Source organism: Cygnus olor, chromosome 3 (assembly GCF_009769625.2).
Source record: "Cygnus olor isolate bCygOlo1 chromosome 3, bCygOlo1.pri.v2, whole genome shotgun sequence".
In the NCBI taxonomy this organism is placed as follows: domain Eukaryota; kingdom Metazoa; phylum Chordata; class Aves; order Anseriformes; family Anatidae; genus Cygnus; species Cygnus olor.
The window spans coordinates 44,554,049-44,575,814 of NC_049171.1; the positions used below are offsets into that span (position 1 = coordinate 44,554,049).

The 21,766-nt window shown below is 33.7% G+C and overlaps 1 protein-coding gene across 2 annotated transcripts in view; it reads right to left on the reverse strand.

Moving 5' to 3' along the window:
- ASCC3 (activating signal cointegrator 1 complex subunit 3) overlaps window positions 1-21,766 on the reverse strand; it is a 281,426-nt gene that overhangs the window by 196,846 nt on the left and 62,814 nt on the right. For both annotated transcript variants that reach the window (XM_040551468.1, XM_040551467.1), the window contains exons 9-10: window positions 8,162-8,362; window positions 7,570-7,710 (exon numbers count right to left, since the gene is read on the reverse strand). In XM_040551468.1, coding sequence (XP_040407402.1) covers window positions 7,570-7,710; window positions 8,162-8,362 — 342 coding nt within the window. The remainder of the gene's footprint in view (window positions 1-7,569; window positions 7,711-8,161; window positions 8,363-21,766) is intronic.

The window sequence follows — 21,766 nt, forward strand, 5'->3', positions numbered from 1 at the left end:
GCCCTTTTGTTCTAAACTAGTCTTATTTTTAGTATAAATAGCTAAAACAAAAAAACACAGCTATATAAAACTTGCAATAAGCTAATAAAATATTTATCTTGGATTTAAAATATCAAAGTTAAAATTTCTACAAACACATTTAATTTAAAAATCAGCTAAAACTAAGTTCAATCAAAAAAATTAAAAAAAAAAACAAAAAACAAACACACACAAAACACCACACCTAAAACTACAACTACATTTGTTCTGGGTTGGCCTTGGCTGTCTGCCAGATGCCCATCCAGACACTCTCTCACTCCCCTTCTTCAACAGGACAGGGAGAGAAAATAAGATAGAAAAGCCTGCAGGCTGAGATGAAGACAGGGAGGTCACTTACCAATTACTGTCACAGGCAAAATGGACTTGACTCGGGGAAAATTAATTTGATTCATTGCCAATTTAAAAGAGAGTAGGATAGAAACACAGACCAAACAAACCTTAAAACACCCTTCCTCTTAAGCCTCCTTCTTCCCAGGCTCAACTTCACCACTTTGTTTCAAGTCTTCTACCTCCTGATGCACCAAGCGGTGCAAGGTGATGGGGAACAGGGGCTGTGGTCAGTACATAACACCTGGTTACTGCTGTTTCTTTTCCCTTGCTCCAGTGTGGGGTCCATCCCACAGAATACAGTCCTACACAAACTACTCCAGTGTGGGTCCTTTCTATGGGTTTCAGTCCCCCAGGAACACACTGCTCCAGCATACCTGTGGACTAAGGGCCAAAGTTCCTGCCAGGATAAACCTGTTCCTGTGTGGGCTCCTCTCTGTGGGTCACAGTTTACTTAACCTAACTTCAGTGTGGATGTCAGCTCCACCTTAGTCTTCTCAGGCTGTAGGGAAATACCTGCTCCACTGTGGTCTCTTCCAAAACTTCCAGTGGCAGCAGGGGAATATTGGCTCAGGCACATACAGAACCTTCTCCCCATCCTTCCTCACTGACTGTAGTGTCTGCAGGGTTGTTTCTCTTACATTTTTCCTCACTCCTTTCTTTCTTTCTTTCTCTCTCTCTCTCTTTCTCACAACTGCTGTGCAGTGTTTTTACCCTTCCTCAAGCCTTCTTTCCCTGAGGGTCTGCCATCCTGGCTGCTGGGCCTGGCCATGCCCTGTGGTGTGGCCGCTGGAGATGACTTGAAATGGCTGTGACTGGCACAGGGCAGCCCCAGCCTCTCCTCATAGAAGAGCCCTGCAGCCCCCTGCCAGCATCTGGACATGGATGCCTCATAACTGTTTAGTTCTTGATGTGTTTTTTTCCTCCTTAATTGGTATCTTGGAAATCATTCATATCTTCAAGCTCTTCAACACATTCAGCACTTGGCAAAAGAAAGTGCTATTACTTCTCAAATCTAAAGCTTTGAAGGATTGTTTCTTAACAAAACGTTAAGATACTTTTTACATAAACTGTGAGAAAGAAACAATCAACTCTGAACGCAACTTTACCTTACACAGGCTAACTAGCAGGGAACACATGACAGCTAGCTGCCTGATAAAGCAGGTCAGGTTTAGCAACTTTCTTTCCGCATCACCTATTTTTTTTTATTTATATATATATATATATATATATATATATATATTTAGCTACACTGCACTGACTGAAGGTCTAATCTTTCACTTTATGCCTCTGCATATTTCATTTATGCAGGACACTACAAATTTAGGTTCTGAATTTGAATTATTTGAATATCTTGAAATTTTTCCAGAGTTGTAAAGTTACAAAAGTTTATGAAGTTTTTGTTTTGTTTTGTTTTTTTAAATGAGTGAATGCCACTCCCAATATCCTACTTCCTAGCTGTATTAAACAGAAATGTTTAAAAACACTAAGTTGGAAACAGAGTAAGATCAGATACACAGTTTGTTTCCAGCACTGGGTAGGGAATTAATTTTTATCAAATCCATGATTTAAAAAAAGGCAGAGGTAGTTGGAGGCATGCAGAAAACTAAAATTTTAGAAATGTCTGTCTCTGTGAAGGTTGGCAGGCTAATGTTGACATGTACTGCCTTGTACTTCCATAAAAGCATACATTTTTATTTTTATTTTTTGAACCTTAAAGTACTTTAGCAATGAGTAAACACTACAGGAAGTATAATAATATATTTTTGAATAAATAACCTTGCTTTCTGCAAGATCATCATCTTGATCAACAAGAACAAAAATGGAAACACCTGCTACTTAAAAAATAAATCTATATTTCAAGAGTTACAAAAGAAAAAGTATTCAATAGGGCAGAAATGGGAGAATTATGACAATAGTTTGATTCATTTTCACATAATATTTATTTTAAAGATAATAAATTTCTTTCTCTTGATCCTCCTGCTCCCTGAATCCCCTTAACTCCAAGAATATGAGAAGGAAGGAACAGAGATATAGAGAGGTTTATAGACTGGGTAAATTAGCCTGCTTTCAAATGTTGACCAGATTTGTTTATCAGCTACTACGTAATTTTAGCAACAGAGAAAGCATGGATAATCTGGCCTTAACATTAAGATGTATCTCTAGTGAGCAAGGCTCACAACAGGCTGACAGCCTCCAAGGCAGGAGACACAGGCCCAGTAAAAGAAGTTTGGCTTATATCTGCATGCCTGAAGCACAAAGTAAAAATATGATAGAAAATTTATTTCAACTCTAAAATGTCAGTCTTGGTTAAATGTACTCATTTGAATTTAGACCCTAACCATAGACAAGGATCATACTGTAACAAATCTTGTACAAAACTGCTGATGTACTAGTGTAAGAGTGATGAACATTTATAGAAGCTGGAGATGCAATAGAATAGTATAATAGCTTTCCTTAAAAAAAAAAAAACAAACCTCTTAAAAGACTATTTTATTATTATTATTATTAAGGTTTATACAAGTAGAAGAAATTTTTGCTAAATTTCCACTGGGTTATGCCAAGGATCTTAATTTTGTTTCTCGTTATGTATGTATAAAACATTAAAGATAAATAATCTTATACATGTTTATTTTTGCGCACAATCTTTTAAAGTTAATAATTATGTAGGTCAGAAGACATTTCTGCAACTCCCTGGCTGCTGCCACAGGTTGCAAAAGTTAAGAGTAATCATATGCTTATGTGCCAGTGAAGGACAATGCCTTCAGACTTGCTGATTGCATTACATGTCTATACTGCTCCAATTCTAGTTGCATTCTCTGAAGTTTCGGAAGATAACTGTTACTACTATATTTGTTGCAAACACAAAGTCAGAGATAGATGATCTGAAAGCTCACAACTTGATTCTGAAGTTGTTATATAATTTTCCAGACTATGTAAAACAAAGACAGAGTAGCTGTACATATACAGACTTCAAAGTCCAAATGGACCAATCACCCAAATAATCCATTGTCTTAAAAACAAAACAAAACAAAAAAACATGCAAAACCGTATTATCTCAAATGCTACCCAGCAAAAGATGCAATTTATTACTCTCTAGTATTTTTCATTTAAACACTAACATACCAAAAACAACTTACCAAACAATAAATCACAGCTAAAGTAGATTTAATGTCATTAGTGGTTTATCTGATATTTAAGCATCAGTTATTCCTAAATAATAGAAAGTCAATATACAAACAGAGAAAAAATTGTACACTTCCCCAGATTTATTTATTTATTTTTTTAATGAAAAGTGAAAACAATGCATCTTTATTTAAACCATGAAAAAAGTTAAGATAGACATTTAAAAAAGTGTAAGATAAACTCTTTAGCAGAACTAGTACAATAGCTAGGGCTATTTATTTTTTGTAGTAAGTTCATTTTCTTCTGTTCCCAGGTTCAGTGAAACATTTATGTAAAAAAATATTTAGTAATGGACTCTGGATCTACTTTTTCTGAAGCATTAGAATGACACATTAAATATTTACATTTAATTTTCATGGAAACATTAAGGGAAATTGGGTCTTCCAGTTTTTATCCAGCTTCCCTCATCTTATAGGTAGATAAATAATAGTTCATTGCCCATGATGTAGGGAGAAGGCTAGAAGGCTGTATGAAGTGTCAACAAAACAATTATCTGGATTTCTTTAAAGGCATTTCATTACTGAAAAAAAAAGGTAATCACCACCACCAAAAAAAAAAAAAAAAAAACAAACCACAACCTTTTCAGAAACGTTGGGTTCTGAAGTATGCTTTGGAATGACAGAATATTCAAAACATAGTATGGAACAATATGGAAGCAAAATAATCTCATGCATAATACTATAAATGCTTTCTGGCTAACTTTTTCAATATTTAAAAATATTTGTAGAGAAACTAGAGGCAGAGTCTACAGACTCCTGTAGGCAGACTCCATTAATTAAAGATGAATTCCTGGGAAGTGAGATAGTTAGCAATTTGTCAGCTAAAGCAATTTTTCCTCATCAGAATAACCATAACAGATGCAAGTAATGACTTACAAAATACACAAATTTAAATACACAAAGTATGAAGGATGAAGCATGATGAATGGAAAGAAAGGAGAAAATTATCAGGACTGTCACTGAAGTTCTACTTCTAACTAACACCTGACAATCACCTCATTCTTCTATCCTTCATTGTGACTGATTCGACTCACTTGAGAATGAAAACGAAGATGGTGAAAATTTAACCGCTCAGAAAAGAGGCAAAAGTCTACAGTCACAGAAGATTTAGATCAGGCATTCAGTCTCCTAAAAAGAGAACCTCCAATGTTTTGAAACAGTGATCCAACATGAAATGACAGCATCTGCTTCTGTTGATGATCCTACTCCTGTTTTTTATCCTCCAAAACTGTATGTACTATCCCTGTGTATTTAAATTATGAGCATGCTTTAAATTATGAGCATGCATCCTCCTGCTAAAGGTTAATTCTTCAGGAAAAATTACTTTACGGTTAAACACAGGCACTTGATTAGTTAGACTAGTAAAGGTTAGGAAGCAGGGTAAAGATTGGCAAAATAACTCTGAAATCATAAAGAAACAGAAGCAGTTTGAGAAATTTATACGTTACAGTAGCGGACAATAGTAAAACAAAACAAAACAAAAACCACATCACCACCACGAAAAGCCTTTTGAAATAAAAATAAATTTAATACAGGGCAAAAAGCAGCAAAAAGAACCTGATTGTAAGAGGTGGTCTAAGTACAATAGTTGATGAAAGAAAGCTTATTAGTTTTCATAGGAAATATTATATGCAAAGAACAATAGGCAATATCCAGCACAAGTCAGTGCCCTTCCTCAGTTACATAAGGCATTGTCTGTGAGAGGCATGATATTTTCAGTGTACTGTGATAAGCCAGTATAAAACAAAGCCCACTGCTGGGCTCCTGAGTCTGGATGAACAACAGCAGCACCTACGCTTGTAACTCTTGGACTTGTGTTCTCTCTCCTCTGCATCTCCTACAACGCTACAATAAGGAAACACTGACTAGATACAACAACAAAAAAAACAATAACGAGCATTTCACAGTCCCAACATTTTGGGTCCTTATATATATTCTTCTTTCTAACCTTTGCAATGTTTGAAAGAGCAAAGAAGCAAAACTATTATCCATAAAAAAGCTAAAACTGAAATTAACCAATGCTTTAATTAGAGTTCCTTTGGAAATCTGTCACAAATAACGTAATAGTTTCCAAATTCTTCCTCTTATTGAGACCATTTATCTTCCATTTCAATTCCTAAAACAAGTCTCGGAACTATACACTACACTTCAGAATAGTATCTATCCTATTTCTACATAAAGAGCGTAGAACTATTAGAAGATAAGTAAATTTCACATAAAAAGATGAATTTCAAAGCAATGGGATCTGTCTGTAGCATGAAAAAAAAATATTTTTACTAGGTAAAAAATAACCTTGCCAGTTCTTCAAGACTTTTGCACACAAATCTAATTTAACCTCTTCCCACAAAGAAAAATAATATTTGTACTATTAACGGGTGGTATTTTGGATTAAAATAGGAGAGCATGATGAAGCAGAGTCTCTTGCTAAACTTAAATTACTATGTAACTATGCTCTAAATTAATACTTTGTTTATATTAATATTTTCCCATTGCTAAAGTAATAAATAAAATCTTCACTTTATAAACCATTTTCCATCCATATTTCTTAATGACACCTGAAATTACTTTTTTTTTTTTTTTTTCTTTTCCTTACTTCTTTATTGGATGTAAGCACAGTTTTACGTAATGCGGTGAGATTTTATGAATTATGATGCAAACTAGGAACTAGCACTTTTCTGTTCTACGTTCATTCCCTTCTTAGATCATTGTAGTTCAGAGCAGGGTTTTCCACGGTCACTTTAGGTTTACTAGTGATTATACATACTCTCTTTCTACTGTTAAAACTCTGATCTACTGCATTGTGTGCCCTAGCCAAAAACTACTGTGGAAAAATGAACCGGAAGTAATTTGAAATGATAATTTGGTCTATGTAAATACTTTAATTTATTAAAAAGCCTTTATTGAAAGCTTTTTCACCTCGTAAATATAAATTTTGGGCAGGTGGTGTTTCAAAGTAATTCTGACATTGCTCTTACTTACAGATATGGGTTTGTTATTTATTGGTTATCCCATTATTTTGTCCTTGTGCATCAATATGCATGCATATTGATATTCTAATGATGAAGACTGTTATTCAGGACTTCAAAGTAGATGACTGCAGTGATCCTCTTGATTATTAATTACAAACAGATATATCTACTTGCTACGCAAAGAGATTTTTCTAGCCTTACCGAAGGAAGGTAACTACAAAAAACATTTTATCTATTTAAGAACGGATAAAAAGTCAGTATTTTGGGGAAGTGATATTTCACAGACACAAATAGCATTTGCCTAAAATTAATATGACAAGAAGTATCGGCTAAAACATAAAAATCTCCATCTAGACAATACTATTTACAAAGCTAAAAATTCAAAATTTATTAATTTCTATGAATGATCAAAGGTTTAGCCTAGTGATACCTTTTCCTTTCATGAACAAATGAGGAAAAGTGAGATTAGCCATTTACAGGAACCTACAATTTTTTAATTTTATTTTTTAAAGAAAGTATGTATCACTTGTATATATTTGCAGTGATATTATTAAGGTGTTATTAAGGTATTTTCAATTTATCATTTCCAACCAGACTTTCAACTTTTCAAATACTGTTATTAAAGAATGCCAAATCTGAATTTAGGAAGGTCATGTTCTTGCAAATGCAACTCTTGTCTTACAATTCTGAAAGGGTAGGCATAATCCACTAATGTTCACAAGCTGGAAATCAGGTATGATGTTATTCAAAGTTTATACAGAAGTGGCTCACTAGGGTCTATTTCAAGGCATAGCTGTGAAACTAAATGGGAGAACCCCCAAAGTTTGATGAGCATATTGCTTAAGATATTTCAAATGTATCAGCGTTTTAATTGCTCTGAATTGCTTCTCAAATGTCACATTTTAGAACACAACCAACATAATTAGATGCAGTAATAATGTTTCAGCTGCTTCACTAACACTTTCATAACGACAGTTAAAGAAAAACACCGGCGTACCTATGAAAAATACAAAAGTACAAAGAACAATATTTTCAAATATTAAGCATACCTGTGTTCGCAGAATTTCACCTTTTGACAGTTGCATATCACCAGTCAACTCTTTCACAGTAATACCTAGTGGTTCAAGACGCTTGCTGAAGTAATTTGTCATTTCAGCTGCCAAAGCCTTCATAGGAGCAACATATACAATCTGTAACCAAAGGGACACTCACTTGATAAACGAGCAAACCCCACAATGTCGTTTGTTTCGTGGCAACTATTACAAATCACAACTTATTGTGAAATATGATGCCAGGCACTTACAGTGAAAAATGTTAATAGTGATATATGAAAAGTAGTTATCTTTGTTGGATGAGCATGCAGCAGCTGAAAGAACAATGGATTTTGTTTACATAGCCTCATCACTTTGAAAATTGGTTCTGCATCAAAGCTAAATACATTTTCATAGCTTTTTCCCTTGCATAATAAGATTTTTAGAACAGAAAAAAGAAAAACTTTAAGAGTAATGAAGTAAATCAAAATTAGCCTTATCTTCAACTTGGAAAAATACAATATTCTTGAAAATTCCCAATTTCATGTTGCATATAATGGGTTTTACTTCACCAGCTAAAAAGCAGTTATTTGGTTCGTTAAATTCTTACCTTAAACTCATCTTTTTTGATAACACCATGCTGAACATGCTGGCGAATTTCATGAAGGACTGTCAACATAGCAATGTTGGTCTTCCCAGCTCCAGTGGGCGCACAAATTAGCATGTTCTCATTTGTGTTGTAGGCAGTCTCAAAAACTATAGATTGGATTCGGTTTAGTCTTTTCATGCCTTTAAAAGCAAGTTGTCCAATCTGTTAAAAACAAACAATACATGTATTTTGCATTTTTCATACGTATGTGTAGAAATTATAAGAAACAGAACACATGGTAACAAGAGTCAAGATTTATTATTCCAAGCCTTTTATTCTGAGGCTACCACTTCCAGCCCTCAAATTTTGTATCTATAAGAAAAACAAAATGTAGCAGCATAATCTCTCTTAAATTGAACTAAAATCTTCAGTCACGTGCTATTTCATCATTTCACTTATTCTTAATAAAAAGTCTGGGACCAAAACTAACATATAGTAAAATAATTAACTATTAATTATTAAACATCAGTAAAGCAGCAACAGTCAGTGTAGTAGAATATATATCTTTAAATCTAAGGTGATAAACTATGACCACTCTAACAGAAGAAGAGTCAGCGATACACAGGAACCTGCTGAAGAAACAGATGGTCTTTAAAATGGCTTATGATTAATTTTGCGCAATAAATTTTATTATATAAATACAGACAAAAAAAACAGTAATGACTTTCTCTGATTCTGAAGAAATATCCATCTTACTATTTTAACTGTTTAAATCAATAGTACAAAAAATAAAAATAAAATCACATCTTCCATAGAGAACTTAAAACTTGTACATACAAAATAAGCTTTAAGAATGTTTTGAAAAATTTAAAGTTTAGTTAATATAGGTGATTATAGTCATTACAGTCTAGTACATGTTTAAATCTTATAAATTGTAAACTCAATTTAAAAATTATTTGCTTTGTTCCTCTTGGTCTCTCTGAAAAGAGATTTTTGCTAAGAAAGAACTGCTGTAGACAGGTACAATTCCTGTATTTCAAGATCCTAAAAACTTTTGCAACAGAATCAAAGATCCTTAAGAGATAAATATTAATTTGCTAATAACTTTGCATTTTTATTTACTTTTCACAGACACTTAGAAGAGAGTGCAGAACACAGAATTATTTCCATTCTTCTACAGATTTCATTACCTGCACAGCTTTTACTAATAATCATTAAACATATAATACTGATATTTTTGAAAATTACCATTTTTATTTTAATTGTAGGAAACCACAAGAGTACAAATTTACTGTAAGGAACAGTCCTGAAAGCACCTTCTGAAGATCTCTTTCTGTTATTACAGGCTTTTTAGCTAATGTACAGACGTTTTCTATGGTAAGTAATATTCTTTCAAATACTATTTTACAGAAGAAAATAAATCATTTGAGCAAGACCCAGTTTCTTACTACCTGAAGTAATGCAAGCTTAGCAATGAGGGCTTTATTGGCTATTTAAATTAACCATTTTATTTAATTGTAAAAAAAAATAAATTAGGTCTACCATTTTGCTTCAACTTCTTAGTAGCCTTGTGAGAAGCTGAGATGCAAATTCCAAATTTACTTTAACACACCATTTTCAGAGTACATGACAAAGCTGTACTTATAGATGTGGAGGAATGACAAATTTGCTGATTGGCCAATTACAGTTTTATTCTAGAGAACTTTAAGTATTAAAAAAAACATTAATTGATATAAAACTCAATGAAAATACTATGCAACAACACTTCCTATTTAATTAAGGTACTTTTAAATTTAGCAGTACCATTGTCTTAGCAAAACTTTCAGGTTGAAAACTCACACAACACTGAAAAAACAAGTTCCATTCAAATCAAGGTTTGCAGTTGTATTTCTAATATTGAGATATCTGTGCATATATAAAATATTTTCAAATATCTATTCTAAACCGTTAAGTGTTTTTTTTTGAAGAAAAAATTGTATACAATGCATGCAATACTTCTATAACTTTTCATCAAGTTTCTTTAATTCTTTAAGTGGATGAACTTCAGGATTACAATAGTCTTCACAACTAGTATTCTTTTACAGTCTAATTTGCTTGCAAGATTGCAGGGGAAATCTTATTTGCTTTGCATTGTTTTATATACATAATGTTTACTTGGTGTATCATCTTCAAATTTTGTTTAATCATTATGAATGAGACTATTTAAAGTGTTAATGGGTGTCTTGGAGACCTGCTGATTACATCAGTGATATCAGAGTTCAATTGACTGTTTTTACAGCCTCTTTGGTGATTTTAAGTTTGTAATTTGCCTGGCTGCTTCATTTTGAGACTTCTTGTCAGGTCTTTGAAAAAAGAGTTGTATATTTTCTTTTCCATTCCATTCCACTTATTTGGTTTTAGAAGCTATTTATTAACACTTCATAGTGTTTATAATAAACGATATATGAAGGGAAACTCAAACACAAGTTTGGCAATTGCATAATTGAATCAACAAAATACTACATAGCGCAATACATGTATTAAAGAAGCAGCTTTTGAATTAAAGCAGAACCATAAACCTGACTTCATTTAGGCAGCTAAGTATTTTCAGAAAAGAACTACAGCATTTTTTCTATAATCACATAATCAAACATGCATAGCTTTACACATACAAGTCACCTTACAACTGTGTGATTCCTTAATACCCTTAAATAAAGTATTTCTTTTTTCCTAAACTGCTGCCTATATACATTGTTCCAGCTTCTATAAACAGGCAATTTAAGACATATTTTGTCACTACATTTGGAAAAAAAATACATATACCATAGACCTGGGACATGTAATTGGTAACAAAATACATCTATCTGTTTGAATAAATAAAAACAATTTCCCATCTATTTTCCTGTTGTAAAATAGTAACACTGTGGATTAAGACAGACTTGGTAAGCAACAGTAAATTTTCTACAGAAAGTCCAGTGGAAGATGTGTAACAAGTTAGAAAAAGCATTCAAACTTTATTTATTTATTTATTTTTAAAAGGAACATTAAGAGCGGAATAATTACTAAGAAAAAACAAAACTCATAAAAGCCTGGTTAATAACTAGAAGTATTTTGTTAATAACAACATTTAAACCAGAATCTAGACTTTAATTCAACATACTAATTAATTTTCAAGAAACTCAAAAGAGAAAAGGCAGACTGACAAATCAATGCACAATAGTCATAACTGCAATATACAGCCAACACAGTCTTCGAAAGGTGACTCTGCATGAACATATGAAGGATTGGAAAAGCTGTAAGAGAAAGGAATTCCAGAGAAAATAGTATCTGAAGATTTCCTTAGATTAACTCTATATTTGGTTGAAAAAATATTACAGATTACCTTTCCCCAAAATCTCAGTTTATTCCAAACAGTAAGTACAGCTAAGTGTATAATCCAAAAATAGAAGTTCAACTCTTAAAAATAAGGAAAATAGTATGAAAAGAAATGCAATAGTGTGCACAGAAATCCACAGTTTGACAAGCCAACAAGATTTGCTTTTTTTTTTTTGCATAAGATTTTTTTTTACATAAGCATGAATCGATGTAACAGATCAGAAAGAAGCAGCTTGTTCCAAGAGATACTCAAGGCTGCTCTGATATGAATGTCAAATATCTTTCCTTATTTTAATAACCAACGCATTGTTTAGAAAATAAGAATACACTTAATGAAGATATTCCAAATTAGTCATTTCATTAAGAAGATCTTTGCATGCTGGTGCTCCATAGGCAATCCAAAAATAAGTAACTATTAAGTGAAAAATTATTTAAGTCATTGAAGTAAAATTCATGAATGAGTCCATATGATTCAGTCAGCAACCAACAACTGCTTGAACAACAGTAGTAACACCCACTGGCTGTCATAAATAACACAGACCATCAGGACTTATAGGCACAGCTTTAGACATGCAATTCATTAGCCAGACCAACTCCATCTTTGTAGTTCCTTCTACAGAATTTAATGAATATGACATGATATGAATATGATATTTAATGAATATAGACCCCCCAGCACAAGAAGGATGTTGATCTGTTAGAACGGGTCTGGGGGGTGGGGCACGAAGTTGATGAGAGAGCACCTCTCCTATGGAGGAAGGCTGAGAGAGCTGGGGCTGTTCAGCCTAATGAAGAGAAGGCTCCGGGGTGACCTTATGGCAGCTTTTCAATACTTAAAGGGGGCTTATAAAATAAATGGAGAGCAACTTTTTGCTCAATCAGATATTGACAGGATGAGGGGGAATGGTTTTAAACTAAAAGAGGGGAGATTTAGGTTAGAGGTTAGGAGGAAATTCTTCACTCAGAGGGTGGTGAGGCGCTGAAACAGGTTGCCCAAAGAGGTTGTGGATGCTCCATCCCTGAAGACCAGGCTAGATGAGGCCCTGGGCAAAATGATCTAGTCGGTGGCATCCCTGCATATGGCAGGGGGGGGTGGAACTATCTTTGAGGTCTCTTCCAACCTGAGCCATTCTGTGGTTCTATGACTATGACAAAAGAAGATGCTCATCTTTTCTTGCTAATCATATCTCTCATGCACTCTCATAGTGCTCTCTCTCATACAGAACAAAAGGCATTCCAATTCCATTAAAAAAGTAGATTATCTGTTAATCCTCAGGATCACTTTAATCTTTGTATCACAATTTTTCACTTAGTGGCCCAGTGTACTTTTAAGCCAACTTCAAGGCACAATGATAGCGTTTAGTAGCAGCTTTACATTCAATCTTGATGTGCACAGACATAAGGTGTCCTACCTAATCTACCTAGAGCATCACACTAGAAGAAAAACAAAAAAACAAACCACAACCTATTTAATTAGCAATTTATCCAGAAAAGGTGTTTTGGTATTATCTTCCTCAGAATTATCATATTTTAATGATTTATCTACAGGACATTCCCCTAGTATTCTTCATTCTAAAAGAGATTTTGTCTTCTCCGCATTCATTTTTTCTTCCAATTTTCACATAATACAAATTTTTTTCATAGTATGAAACAAAGAAATGTTAGACATCTAGTCCTAATTTCCACAGCATAAACCAATCTAAAATAAACTTCCTATAATGATGATTTCTGTTGTACTACCCATTTATCATAAAGATTATCTACTGCACTTATAAACCAAGTTTAAAATTCTAGTATTTTCTCTACTATTTGGTTCACTTTTAATATATCTTAATATCGTATATTTCACATGCAACAAGCCCCATACTGCAGTCGGTCATTTTATTGTTCTTCCAATTAAAAAATAACGTGACTAATCCATGCTGTTTTACAGAAAATATATGAACCTCAGAAAATATAGTTTGGATGTCCCTCATCGTGATATGTAAATAATCTCAAGGTCACACTTCTCCTTTGCTGTATTTTAGAACGTTGTTAGTAAAAACATGCATCTACGCATGCATGCTCATACACACATATATACACACATGCACATATCCATTTTTATAAACATATTCACACTATCATTCCAAATTATGAACATTCAGTAGTCCCCTTACTTTGTAACTATGCATTTATATACTCATAGCACTTCTGTGCTAGTGTAAATACTACTTTGTTAATCAAAGTACACTTGGGGACTTCCATGACTGCCCTCTCCTGAACATACTTTCCATATTTTACTTTGATAGAGGTGGTAGCTCATGAGATTTAGAAACATTAATATATATACCACAAAGGTTACAGAATCACAGAATCATTTAGGTTGGAAGAGACCTCCAAGATCACCGAGTCCAACCTCTGACCTAACACTAACAAGTCCTCCACTAAACCATATCACTAAGCTCTACATCTAAACATCATCTAAAGACCTCCAGGGATGGTGACTCAACCACTTCCCTGGGCAGCCTATTCCAATGCCTCACAACCCTTTCCATGAAGAAGTTCTTCCTAATATCCAACCTAAACCTCCCCTGGCGCAACTTTAGCCCATTCCCCCTCGTCCTGTCACCAGGCACGTGGAAGAAATTATTGTGATATTTGAGAGCACAATTTCCTACCTGCTCTGAAGAGGGAAATACTCCTTCAAAGTATAGATATAGATTTTAAGCAAAAGCTCCCAACATGTAAAAGAAAAACTGCATAATGCTTCTTAATTGTTTGATCAGCTCCCTTTAGCACCAACCCATAATAGTGAGATTTACTTGGACTTAGGGGAGACTTTTTTTTTTTTTTTTTTTTTTTTAGGAACAAGTGGCATAAATAAAGATATGAAAGTTATGTAAATGTACCAACTAAATTTTAGGCTGACTTTGGGCCATCATCAGCTTTACAATTGCTTCAAGTGAGTACAAATTATATCTCACCCAATGTGTAGTAGCTGTGGAGTTATGTGCTATAAAGGAAGCTTGCAGTAAAAAACATCAGACATGCAAAAAAAACAAAAGGCACAAGAGAAAAAAAAAAAAACAGAAGCTCTTTTCAAAGTTTTATATGCTAGAAGTACCTGGACTAGAAAATAAGAGCAAATCTTGCATGATATGGCTATCCAAGTCACTGTTAACAGTGATCACAGATTACAGAATGATTTAGGTTGGAAGGGATCTCTTAAGATGATCCAGTCCAACTCCCTGCTCAAATCAGGGTTATCTAGGAGCAGTTGGCTTAGGACTCTTTCCAGTAGGGTTTTCAATATCTCCAAGGATGCAGACTCCACAGCCTCTCTGGGCAACTTGTTGCAGTGTTTGAGCACCTCACAGTAAAAAAGTATTTTCTTGTGTTCAGATAGAATTTCACGTTTTACTTTGTGCCCACTGCCTCTTTTCCTGTCACTGAGCACCACTGAGGAGAGTCTAGCTCCCGTTTTGTTAATAATTCTCTCACATCGGGTATTTATATAAATTAGTAAGGTTCCCCCTGAACCTCTTCTCCAGCACTCCCAGCCATGCCTCGTGTGAAAGATGCTTCAGTCCCTTAATTAGATTAAGGAACCAGAAGAAATTCGTAGAAGTGACAGATAATGAACCACAAGGGTAAAAAATACTCTGATCTCGTATAAAACACAAACCATGAGACTTTCACAAATTTAGTTTTAATTTGAATTTAGTTATCTTTTAGAAAAAAACACTATGTAGTGTTGATTTTTAAAATTGTCATCACAACCAATGTATAATGAGTTAAGTTTTTAAGTCAAAGTAGCAATGAAAAATTGGGGAAACTTTCATACTTTTAAGTAATACTAGTGTCATTAAATTAAATGAAACACTGAGTAGTCTTCCTGAATTCTAACTGAGTACACAAAAATAAGTATCTAGAGAAAAAAATATATAAATATAAATATGTTCGTTATATACAAAAGGATAACCTCTGCTTAGTTGACTCTGGGATAATACTTGAGAAATCCTGTCTGATATTAGGAAGGAAGGAAATCATAGCACACAAACTATGAAAATTATTACATTTTTAATTTGTAATGCTGTTTTTAAATTTTGATTAAGTATTTCTCCTCCACACTTTCAGAGTTCATGTTTGCCAAGATTCTGAAACTGTTATTTCTCTAACAAATTTGTTCACTTCCCAGAAACATGAAAATTCTGGACAGCTCATACCAGTGCTCTTCAACAATCAAACTTTCATTAAAGAAGAATCAATCTCCTTCCAGAACAGTTCCATTAAAAAATGAATTGCATTGAAATCTAGTAGTTTATTGGACTCCTTCTAGGCACTCCTTGGAACAATAACAACAACAAAACTAAAGAATACAAAAAATACATGTTTATTTAAGAAAAAATAATCGGTTCTACCATCTGCTCTCTTGAAGAAGGAAAAAAGATTTGTGTGAAAGCAAGAGTTTCTGGAAAAATATTTAACTTCGTACGTGACAGCTAAAAGTTAACACGCCATAAATAATCAGGACAAAAATCATTTAAGTCAATAGATGCACTGCCACTAACATTATCTAAACTATTCTCTTGATGAGCATACATACAACTGCAACAGTCACACCTTTTCTATAGTTACCTGAATTAGTCAACCACTGATTTATACTAATGGTTTTTGGTTCAATGTACAGATAAAGCCAAAAACCTTTGCATATATGAATCCAAAGTCAGATTGACAGAAGTGATGTGAAAGCACTGTAGGCTCTCCAAGGTTTTCACAACTCTGAGAGAAGACACTGAAAACGCTTGGGGACTCTCCTTCCCTCACTGGGTGAATTGTTGTGTTCTTCAGGCTAGTAATAATATGACAAAACATTATAGACAGAATGATTATACCCTCTGGTGATTTGATTTGAGGAAATGGATAGCAAAGTGTTTCAGAAATATTTATCCATAAAATCAACTATTTCTACATCACTGTAAAGGTACTTGAATTCAGCATTCAAAATTTGATTTCAGTTACGCTTTCGAGTTACACTCAAAAGCATCTTCCTAACGTCAAAGAGAATTATTCCAGATTACAGTAACAAAACATAGATAGGAACACAGCTTCCTGTTAGAGCTTTCTGATGTCATTTATTAATTATGCACAAAAGTTACCCTGAAATATGCAGCTAACAGGGAAAAAGCAAAAGGAAAATTGGCAACAGTTGCGGCATTTCCTAATAACATCAAAAGTGAAAATTTTATGAGAATAGGAGAACTTGAGTTCAATTTGCTGATATTTAATCAGATTTAAAGGTATCACATAAAGATAGTTTCATTTCTTTGCAATTTAAAAATAACTTGAAAATAACTTTATGCAATACACAAAGCTAAGCACATGGAAGAACAAAATACAACAAGTCACCATGAGGTTTAAAGCTTTTAAAATACTGGTACCCTTAACACCAAGGTTCCACCCGGATTGCTGTGTATTAAGGCATCAGCTACCACTATCTCCCTGACTGTTCTAGATGGAGATGGAGCTATGATGAAACTGATGTATTGAGAAAACAGTAAACTGGTGTATTGAGAAAACAGTCCGATAACTTCTTAAGGTTGTATACAACTAAAGGATGCTATCAGCAGACCCAAGAGTATATCTCTCCCTTTATTTTTGCCCCTGGGAAACCTCAGTGAGTCTCTTTAAAAGGGAAGAGAAAACCTTTGTTTGAGACAAACTGTCTCAACTGTAACAAGAGGGGAAGAAATCAAAGAGTTACGACAAAAAACCTTTTTCTAGTTGTTCAAGAATACAGACACTGCCAAAATAAAAAGCGAAGAGAATGAGGACATCATGAAAGGAATTACATCAATTTTGGCCATTGGTGAGGAAAGCATTACTAACACAATAAACATTTAAGTATTTTTATGCAACCAATATAAAATGGCTTTTGCTACCTTTTCTCAAATAGATTGTAAGATGTGATATGAAAGTACACAAACTACTTTTTGAAAGTTGAATTATTGCATGAATCGCCATTTATTGAACTAATGGGAAGAATTCTGAAACAACTGCATCATATCAAGAGTCACATAATGTATTTCTTCCTTTCCCATTCTTGTTGCAGTTTTGTATAAATGGGTTACTACTAGCATTAAAACAAACAAAAACTAAACCCCATCACATTTCTAAGCAGTAAGTTGGTTATTACCAGTAGAGTAAAGAAGCACTGATGAGGACATAAATACATCTCAAAAAAATAGTGTGGCTACTGCAACTAGCCTAGCCAGGTAACCTGAAAATCTAGTAGGTATGGGCAGTACTGAAAGAAAACAGCAGTTCGTCTTTGTCCAAATCTGGAAAACGGTAACCATAAGGCAAAGACAGACATCAGATGAAAGGGATCAAAATTTAGTCCATCCTATGGACGCTATGAGCAACCGAGGCACGGGTCAGGATAGAGACAAAATCTTTGAAAGGGTTGCATCTGAGCATTTCCATTCAGCAAGTCTCAGAGTTTAGAAGCATGGAAAATTAAGACACTGAAAACTAGGAAGTTGCAAAACCTGAAAAAATGACGAAAAAATATTCCTTGCACTGCAAGCAGCACTAGAGATTTAACAGAACTATTGCATATACTTTGAAAGGAATATATGCTGCAAGTTACAACTGTTCCAGACTTCTTGTTAAATTTATTTTACTGCTATAGTAGCTATTGGTATGCAAAACACTCCTGATGTAGGCAAATTACTGATGCAAAACAAGAGAGAGACATTCTTGCTTAGCTTAAAGATACATTTGATAACAAGTAAGCCAAAAAGACTCCACCTAAGGGGTATGCATGGCAGGGAAGCAGTCTCATGCTTAGAGGTCCAGAAGGACAAAGCTTTAGATGTTTGAGCAAAGGCAAAAATCAGGAACACAGGAAATTAACTCCTACATAGTCTCAGATGACTCAGGAGTATTTCCATCCTATTTCGTATTCAGAGAACAAAAGCTGAGAAGGAGGAATGTGTACAGAAGTTTCCTTCATTACATTATACTCAAAGACAAGTAATTCCTGTGAATGGCTAAAGAACTTCTTCCTTTATACTTTATTTACTGTAAATGAAAAGTTCCTATTCCCATTCTCCAGATTGATTTCCAGCATGCTACAGAGGATTGAAATTCTATTCATTAGTAAAATTATTATTTGTTGTACAAAACACACCAATTTATTCACATGAAAAGAAAAAACTCCACTCTTATCTGATGTGTTCAGTTCCAATATTCTAACTGGAAGAGTAATTGGTAGGATAGTTACAATTTTCCAATTAGACTTCTGAAAAAGTATTTTGTTAGAACTAGTAAGATACAAAACCACAGAAAAATCTGTTAGAAAATCCATTTTTCTCTAAGAGATTAGACATTACTTATTGCTCCCTGCTGTTCTGCAGACAACAGCTACTCTTTTAAAAATTTTAAACTTCCACTGGTAGCAGTTACCATGTGACCTTGAGGTTAATGGAAATTGCAAATCTGATATGCATAGTCCTTCAGATAAGAAGTGGCTCCTCTATCCCAAAACCTTTTAAAAATGTTTAAAAACTATTTGGTGAATTCTAGCAGAATCCCTTGGCTGACAATCTCAGTTCCATTTCCATTGCTGAAAGATGTGGGACATTCATATCCTACATAAGAGATTTCACATTTCAAGGTCAGCACTGAAATTTATGCCAATTAAAGACAAATATTAAAATTAAACTAAAAATTGTTTAAAATATTTTCAGTGAGAGCTAAGCTTTTAAATGTTATAGCATAATCACAATTAGCATAGGTTCTTCCCTCATCTTTGAAAGTTCTCACTTTGAAATTACATTTCTTAAAAAATAATTTTGGTCTTGAGTGTAATTTTAAATAGAATTTAAAATGCTATTCTGTATTTTTCTTTAAATCGAAGACTGATTACTCCCGAGAACCAAAGTGTCTTCTTTCAGGTATGCCATCAAAGTAAAACAGACTACTGCTTTCTTCTTCCACACTCATACTAGGAATTTTCATTGAGAAATGGCTATACCCTAACAGCACACATCAGAAGCACATTATTTATTGCCTAGTCTTAATTACTGAAATAACTAAAAACACTTTGAGATGTTTTCATTAAAAACTTTACAGATCTCTGGATGTGCTTTTTTTTACAAAAAAGTCGCTATATTTAGTTAATGAGACATAAATGTACCACTCTAAAGAATGAAAAATGAACATTTAATAAGTTGCTTTCTCAATTTAATTATTTCACTTATTATTCTAATTTAATGAGGTCAACAAACGTAACAGCTGCAACGTCAGCAGGTAAGTATAATTGGATTTCAAATATTACAGTGATTAAATATAAGTGGAAAAAAAATGCTGTAAACCAGAATGTTGGATTTCTTTGAGCTACATGCAGTTAAATTGCAGTAGAAAATGCGTATCCAAAATGCTTCTTGAATTTTTCATGGTGATTTTTTTTTACTATACAAAATTTAAAACACAAATAAGTCACTGAATTTACAAATCAGTCCAACATCACAACTGGCATCCTAAATCTTGCCTTCTTTTGAAAGTAAGTTTAAACCTACTATCTTTAGGAGAACAGCGTGACAGCATGACATTATTATATATTTCTAAAATACAGATATCTTTCAGTGTTGTTTTCCTATTAAAAATCCTACTTAATTCAATCCTATTTTATGCATACCAGGATATTATAACTGTTCATGTGGAAGCCAGTTCTGGATAATATTTTCAAACTATTTACTTTAGCTTTCCCTTAACATATAAACTATTTCTTCCTAATGATGCTTAAGAAAAAAGACAAAAACTAAAGGACTATTCTGAAGGGTAATTATAGGTGAAACTAGTAATATCTTTCACCCATGAAATAAAAATGGGAGAATGGAAAAAGAAAGAATATTCCTGGAGGAATAAATATTGGTGTCATAATCTTTCTACAACTCAATTTTGTTCTTAATTTTAGATAATTTCACACTACTGCTAACCAAGAAGGGAGTACTCTTTTACCATATAAATGTTAAATGACTTTTTTTCTGAATTGTACTGGAGAAGACTTCAAGCACAATCAGTCCTTTTTTTTTTTTCCTAAAAGAATACAGCAATCTTATTCTCGCAAATCCCAAAGAACCCAGCAGCACTCCCAGAAGTTGTTCTACTTGATCTACTGTATGAAAACAACAGGTAGATGAGGAAAGCTGAACTTGTGTGGTAAAGTCATTACCATGTGGGAACAAGCAAAGTTCAGGCATCAAAAGAAAAGAAATACAATGCTTTAAATATATATATATATTTGGGAAATATGTCTAGCGACTTTTGATTCTTAAAAAAAAAACAAAAGTGTGTAGGTGGGTGTATTACCATCCTCAACAAATCAAATAAGGTGCAATGAATCAAGAAATACACATTGAGATCTCTCGAAATAACCCAGACAAAAACTGGAAACCTGCTCTTCAGTAGCATAACCTCTTCCGTAACCTCTTCCATACTGTCTCCATCCTTTAGTAAGCACAGTGTAGCTGAGACTTTTGGTGCCATATCTGTTTGTTTTTTTACAAAAATAAAGACATGCAACAGTAGTTCAATGAGGACCTTCCACAGACTCCTATTGAACTCTTCTGCACACTTTTTTCTTTTTCTTTTTTATTTTTTTAGTTATTCAAAATTACTTTCATTGGTTGAATCTTTACACAAATTAAAATATTGACAGGTAAAAGTAGACACTTTGATTACTTCTAGCTACAGGCATATACATCTATTCCCACAGTGGCTCACAGCAGTTGTTTTTCAGCAGCCGGTGCCCTTTACTGGTTTGCCTTTGTAAGTGTTCCCATCAGATTTTCAACAATTTCAGGAGGTAGCACTCGGTAACATACACACACTTGGCAGCCGTGCAGAAAATGAAAATGACTTAATGTTTTCTTCAAGTCAGACACAGTCAATTTTACCTCATGTTAATATTAAAAAGTGCATTTGTCTATTCACATTTGTTATTTGCATGTAAGGGACAAGAACAACCAAAAACCCAATTAACTGCAAGAATATGCAAGACTCACTGTGAGAGTTGCATAATAAATAACATTTTTCAGCAAATTTTGCATAGTAATTCATACACAAACATATGAGTTTAAAGGACTAAAAGAAATTAAATTCTTTATATTCACTAATATAAATAATGATCAGTATTATCCTTTGACCCATATTGTCAATGAATTATTCTTGTCTTTGAAATTGTCCTGCCTAAGAAGTTATAACTTGGATTTTACACAGCTG